The following is a 6,728-nucleotide window of genomic DNA, read 5'->3' as shown; positions in this document are numbered from 1 at the left end:
ATGTGAAACCTGCAAAACATCCACCTTAGACACCAATGGCTTTGAAAGAGTCGGAGTTGTGTCAAGATAAAAGCACTGAGAAATTACACTGCAAGAGCTTAACAGGTCAATCTCCTGAAATAAAAGACATTTTACAGAAAGCACATCAGCCCAACAGGGCAACAGACAGAGAGAAGCACTTCTCAGCAGACTGGACTTTAAAACTGAACAAAAAAGATTAATTAATTGTTATGAATGGTGAATTTTTGATTCTACCTAAATTGAAAACAGTCTCTTTGTTAGTCACAGATCAACATGTCTTGCTTTGAAGGTATATTTTAAAAAGGCGATTTAAAATAACATTTACTAAATCAAATGGACATTTTGTTCTGGCCACAGTTTTTATTTTTTTTAAATTTAGAGTATCCAATTTTTTTTTCCAATTAAGGGGCAATTTAGCGTGGTCAATCCACCTACTCTGCACATCTTTGGGTTGTGGGGGCGAGACCAACGCAGACATGGGGAGAATGTGCAAACTCCACACGGATAGTGACCCAGAGCCGCGATCGAACCTGGGACCTCAGCACCGTGAGGCAGCAGTGCTAACCACTGTGCCACCATGCCACTCTGTTCTGGTCACAGTTAAGACCACAATATGATCAGCTACGATCTTATCGAATGGCAGAGCAGGCTTGAGGGGGAAAAATGGCCGATGACTGGCCCCTGATTTTTGTCATCTAACGCCTTACACCTCTACCAAAGTGGTGTTTCACAGGCGCAGGTGGACTGAATGTAAGAGTTTACATTTGTTTGCGTACCCAGGAGAACACGAAGTGTGTGCAAACCAATGATGGGAACACACACACACATACATACACACAAGCACACAGATGCTCAGGCATGTGGATGCACACAGAGGTATGCGCCCAGACATGCAAAACACACACATACACGCGTGCCGCTCGCAGATACACCCACACAGCACAAACACACGTGCGCTAAGCACCGACACACACATATGCATAGACATGCACACGAGCCATGTAGTCACACCTGTGCACTGTGCATACACACGCATGCCATGCACAGACACATGCGCGCACGCCCCCCACAAATGAGCGCCAGGCACAGACTGACACACACGTGCCACGCAGACACACATGATCCATGCACAGACACACCTGCATGCCGCGCACAGACTGACACGCACTTGCAGGCATGCGCACCGGCACACGCAAGCATTGGCACATGCAGGTGCAGGCACACATCCCTATTTGCAAAGTTCCATAATAAGGTAAAACTGAGGAATAGATAAGCAATTGGTAGTTGTGAAGGAAGTGATGGCAGAATTGAGGGAAGGGTTGAAAAATATGCCACGTGTGGTGCCACAGGATCAATGTTGGGACCCCTGCTTCAAATTCACAACACAAACCTGGATTCTGAAACAGTGCGATTTGGTCAAATTTGCAGATGGCACTCAACTAAGGGGACAGTTTAATTTGAAACAGCAACAAGGTGCTACAAACAGGGTTGATAAATTCTAAATGGGTGGATAAGTGGCAAATGGAATTTAACGCTGATAAGTGTAAATAAAGTAATACATGTAGAGAAAAACTATGCCCTGAGAATAGTCTCAAAATAGTTATGGATGAAGTTGAAAGAGATTTAAAGATTTGAGAACACTCGGTGCTCAGCATAATCAGCCATTGCAAAGCAGCAGTCAATAGTACATTCAAGTGCTTGGAGGGATGAGTCACAAAGCTGAGGGCAGAGTATGAGAAAAGATGGGTGAAACTTGGGTTATTTATCCTTGAAATGGAGTGACCAAAAGAGAACTTGCTCGATACATGTGAGCATGACTTCAAACTTTCTGTTTCTGTGAGGATAGCATGAAAGCTTGGCTACATTGAATTGCCTGACTATAGTTAGCTGAGCTCCCTCAGCAGGGCCCTCAGTTACTGGCTGGTTACATATTACATTTCTGAAATGCTTCTGTTATTTTTGCCTCTGATTACTCAAGTTTTCTTTTAAAGTCTTGCTTTGAGGAGGGGGGGGGGGGGGGGGGGGGGGGGGGGGGGATAGGCAGGAAGAGGCTGATTTGTGCTTAGGCAGCACAGGCCGAGGAAAGAGATAAAGATGTGCAGAGCAGTTGAAACGTTACAGCTATCGTTCAAGCCAGGAATGCTACAGATATCAGGGAGTTATTTGTAAATGTGATCATTTCATCCTCAGTTTTTAACTTGATGCTGATCAGATTTGGGCAGCTTTATATAAGGAAAGACAGATTTCTCCATTAGGCTTGATGCTGGGACAGGTTGATGAGTGCAGCTTAATAATCACCTCCCTTTCACCCACATTCACAACCATGTGCACTACACAAGGGGTCCAGGCAAAAACCTTTTTAAAAAAACACAAGCGGAAACCCAAGTGGTTGACGAGGCCTATTACACAGGCTGACACCGGGATACTGCAAAGATATTTGTTACAAACTACCCAAGAGATTTGGGAATGGCACAAATAATTACTTTTGTTTCCCGAATAGGGAGTGACAGAAAAATGAAATCTGATGAGGCACATGATACAAACTTTCACATCAACCCCCCTCCCCTTTCACGGCTGAAAGTGAGAATAGGTTTTAAGCAGTTGATATGGAGGTTTCACTAAAGCAGACCTGTGAGGACTGCAGCACTTGTGTGGATGTGTATTTAGCTTCCGTGCAACTAAAAACCAAATTTGACGGGAAGGGGCACTCTCTACGAAAAAGGTTCACGACCAATACTTTTTTAAAAAATCACTAAATGCACAAATGATATAAAAACACAACACAGCACTTGTACAAAATTTGATATTAGTGGCTCTATCCTCCCTTCCCAAAAAATGTTGTCAAATATTTTTAATAAAGACAATGCCCCTTTTAAGCTGCAGCCAATACAAGAACTCATTAGAAAGTGTTCCAATATTAATTGTGATTAGTGCAAGAATCAACCTCTGTAAAATTTGTGACGCTTGTCGGTGCATATTCAATGTGGGAACAACCAGACCCAGGATTTATTACGGAAAGCAAACACAGTTCACTGTTGCTACAGGACTGCACAGCTCCAGCTACTTTGGACACCCCAAATTGGCCCCACATTTCGAGCTGCCAGTTCTTGCCTTGCAAGATTTCGGTCCAAGATCACACGTCCCCTTTGGGGAAATATCTACTCAAATTACTCAATCTGCCTTGGAGTCTAGAACAATGCCGGCTCTATCTGAGGCCACAGCTCCCTACACAGTATGTAATACCACAGGGATACGAGAGATTGTACTGATGGAATAAAACTGATGGAGTCAGAGTTACAGATTTGAAATGCTGACAACACAAAACGGAGTCTGAAGTATTCCCTGTACAGAAGTGAACCATTGCTCTGTTTGTGCACATACCTATGCAACAAAGGGGCAGCTATAGTTGGAAAAAATTAAAAGATAGTTTTTTAAAAAGACATTTTAGACATCGATTCTGCCCCAGAAACTATAGATCAAGTTGCTGTGGCTTAAAATTATCTCCCACCTCCGTCTCCTGTGTCCGATAGGTTTATCGCCAGAAAAATAAGATCCCCCCCCCCCCCACCCCCATCTAAACATTTTCCACCTTTTTTTTTTTAAAGCCCTAACTTCAGTTTTCAGCTACAAGATTTTTTTTTTTGAAATTTGTATTTTACTACAAAAACATCCTAAATAAATAGACATTTAAATCAGCAAAAAGCTATAAGCAATTGTGCAAACTGGCTGCAGAAATGCGTTACAGAGTTACTGTGTTTGCTGCAGGGCTTTCCTCTAGGGACCTCTGACCTTCAGACTGGGAACACACATTCTCCACAGTCAGCTCAGGCACACAAAGGTTCCGATCAGAGGCCCTGGAGAGGCCATCTTGAAGCTTTGAATGCAACTGGAACTCCTGCTTAGTATTTTCAGCATATACATTAGTACCATCTACTGAAGAATTGCCGTCTTCTATTGAGGGAAATTGTACATCAGTGGATTTAGAGGTCCCTGTGTTTTCAGAAAAGTGCTCTGTGGCAGGCACGTAAGGTGCCAAGGAGCTATTGGTAGCAGCAATTAAATTTTCTATAGTGTTTTCCTTTGTGTAATTGGATTCTAATCCTGCTTTGACATAATTGGTCTCCCTATCATTGCAGTTCACATCTACAGCACAGCTCTGGTCTATTTGATAATATAACACTGTGGAGTTGTTTAAATATGTCTGTTCCTCAGGCGTTGAGTTATTTTGAATGGTGCTGTCAGCAAAACACAACACAGGAGAAACAGGAGTCACTTCTGCTTGGATCACAACAGGTGTTGCTAGGCCTTCACAGGCCTCATCGGGCCCAGCCACTGGATCTCCTAATATACAGACTTCGAGGCTTTCTACACTGGTATCCATGGTTACACTAGAACTGGTTAAATCATCCTCTTCCTCCTTTTTCCTGTCCATCTCCTCAGCAGACTGTAAGTGCATAACTGCAGTTTCATTCTCCAAGTCATAGTTTTCTGCAGTGAATTCCTGGTAATCCTGTACCTCTGTGTGTCTGTCATTGGAGCAATGGGAGATGGCAGGCAGCAATTGCTGATGATGGTCGTGCTGTTTATTCTCCAGTTCCAGCTTCATGATCGTGTGCAAGTAATGAGTTCGTACGCGGATGGGGTTAAATTCAATCCGGCCAGCCGCATTAGCGCATCCATCCTTAGAGCACCCACAGGGAAAGGACATCCTGTCCACCTGAAGGAGAAGAGATTTGTATTAATAATATGGGCACAGTAGCATAGTGGTTATGTTACTGGACTAGTAATCCAGAGGCCCGAACTAATGCTCCGGAGACACGGGCTCAAATCCCACCATGGCAGCTGAGGGAATTTAAATTCAGTTCATTAATAAAATATCTGGAACAAAATACTGGTGTCTCTGACTCTTAACTGCTCTCCGACAGGCCTGGCAAGCTCACCACCACCTGCTCAAGGACAGTAAATGCTGGTCTTGCCAGTGATGCTCACACTTTTAAAATGTAACTTGTTACATTGGTATACCCTCACCCTACAGATATCCTGTCTGAAAGTGAAGGATCAGTCCACAATAAACTGCATTACTCATTGAATCAGCTATGGTTCACTGGCAGCACTCTCGCCTGAGTCAGAAGGCTGTAGATTTTAAGTCCCACTCCAGAGACTTGAGCATGAAGATTTCACTGACACTCAAATGCAGTATCAAGAGTGTGCTGTGTGGTCACAGTTGCCGTCTGTCAGATGAAACATTAAACTATCAGATGGACATAAAAAGATTCCATGGAACTCCACATTTGAACCCTTCCAATCAGATTTCCGCCGCTGCCACAGGGCCAAAGTCACAAATGATACCCTCTGTGACTGTGACAAATGTAAACTTTCCCTTCTCAACCTGTCTGCAGCCTTTGACACGGTTTGACTGCACCATCCTCCTCTAATGATTCTCCAATCATCCAGCTGAACAGGACTGCTCCCACCTGGTTCCATTCTTATCTATTTAATCAGAGCCAGAGAATCACTTGCAATGGCTTCTCTTTCTGCTCCTCCACTGTTACCTCTGGTGTCCCCCAAGGACCTGCCCTTTGCCCCCTCCTATTTCCCATCTACATGCTGCCCCCTCAACACAGCATTAAGCTTTCACATGTACATTGACGACACCGACCTCTACCTCACCACCACCTCTCTTGACCGTTCCACTTTTACAAATTTATCCGACCGCTTATCCGACATCCGGAACCGGATGAGCAGAAATTTCCTCCAATTAAATACTGGGAAGGCTGAAGCCATTGTTTGTGGTCCCCATTTCAAACTCCACCCCTCTCCCTGGCAACAGTCTGAGATCAAGCCAGTATGTTCACAACCGTGAACCGTTAAGGGGCAGCAGGGTAGCATGGTGGTTAGCATAAATGCTTCACAGCTCCAGGGTCCCAGGTTCGATTCCCGGCTGGGTCACTGTCTGTGTGGAGTCTGCACGTCCTCCCCGTGTGCGTGGGTTTCCTCCGGGTGCTCCGGTTTCCTCCCACAGTCCAAAGATGTGCGGGTTAGATGGATTGGCCATGATAAATTGCCCGTAGTGTCCTAATAAAAGTAAGGTTAAGGGGGGTGCTGTTGGGTTACGGGTATAGGGTGGATACGTGGGTTTGAGTAGGGTGATCATGGCTCGGCACAACATTGAGGGCCGAAGGGCCTGTTCTGTGCTGTACTGTTCTATGTTCTATGTACTGTCGCCTTTGACCCAGAGATGAGCTTTTAACCTTAGCCATCACTAAAATCGCCTTTTCCACCTCCATAACATTGCCCAACTTCATCCCTATCTCAGCTCAATTGCCGCTGAAACTCTCATCCATGCCTTCCTTACCTCTAGACTCACATATTGTCGCACACTCCTGGGAGGTCACCCACATTCTTCCCTCCACAAACTTGAAGCCATGGACAATTCTGCTGCTCTTAACTGGCAGCAAGTTCCATTTCTTGATCACCCCTGTGTTCGCTGACCTACACTGGCTGCCGGTCAAGCAGTATTTTGATTTTAAAATTCTCATCCTTGTTTTCAAATCTCTTCATGGCCTTGCTCCTCTACATCTCTGTCATCCCCTCCAGCTTCATATCCCTCTGAGAGATATCTGCACTCCTCTAATTCTAGCCTCCAGTACATTACCGATTTTAGAAGTTCCACCATTGGCAGCCATGCATTCAGCTGCCAAACTCTG

At 44.7% G+C, this 6,728-nt stretch overlaps 1 protein-coding gene across 7 annotated transcripts in view; it reads right to left on the bottom strand.

The window, feature by feature from the left end:
* Positions 1 to 3,611: 3,611 nt before the first annotated feature.
* The window catches only part of LOC119958187 (cysteine/serine-rich nuclear protein 2-like), a 63,447-nt gene continuing 60,330 nt past the window's right edge, over positions 3,612 to 6,728 (bottom strand). For all 7 annotated transcript variants that reach the window (XM_038786551.1, XM_038786550.1, XM_038786552.1 and 4 more), the window contains one exon: positions 3,612 to 4,738. In XM_038786551.1, the coding sequence (XP_038642479.1) occupies positions 3,761 to 4,738 (978 nt within the window). In that variant the 3' untranslated portion in view covers positions 3,612 to 3,760. The remainder of the gene's footprint in view (positions 4,739 to 6,728) is intronic.

Source organism: Scyliorhinus canicula, chromosome 28 (assembly GCF_902713615.1).
Source record: "Scyliorhinus canicula chromosome 28, sScyCan1.1, whole genome shotgun sequence".
NCBI classification, from domain to species: Eukaryota; Metazoa; Chordata; class Chondrichthyes; order Carcharhiniformes; family Scyliorhinidae; genus Scyliorhinus; species Scyliorhinus canicula.
Note: the sequence above shows the minus strand (reverse complement) of the source record. Positions and strands in the feature narration are given on the sequence as shown.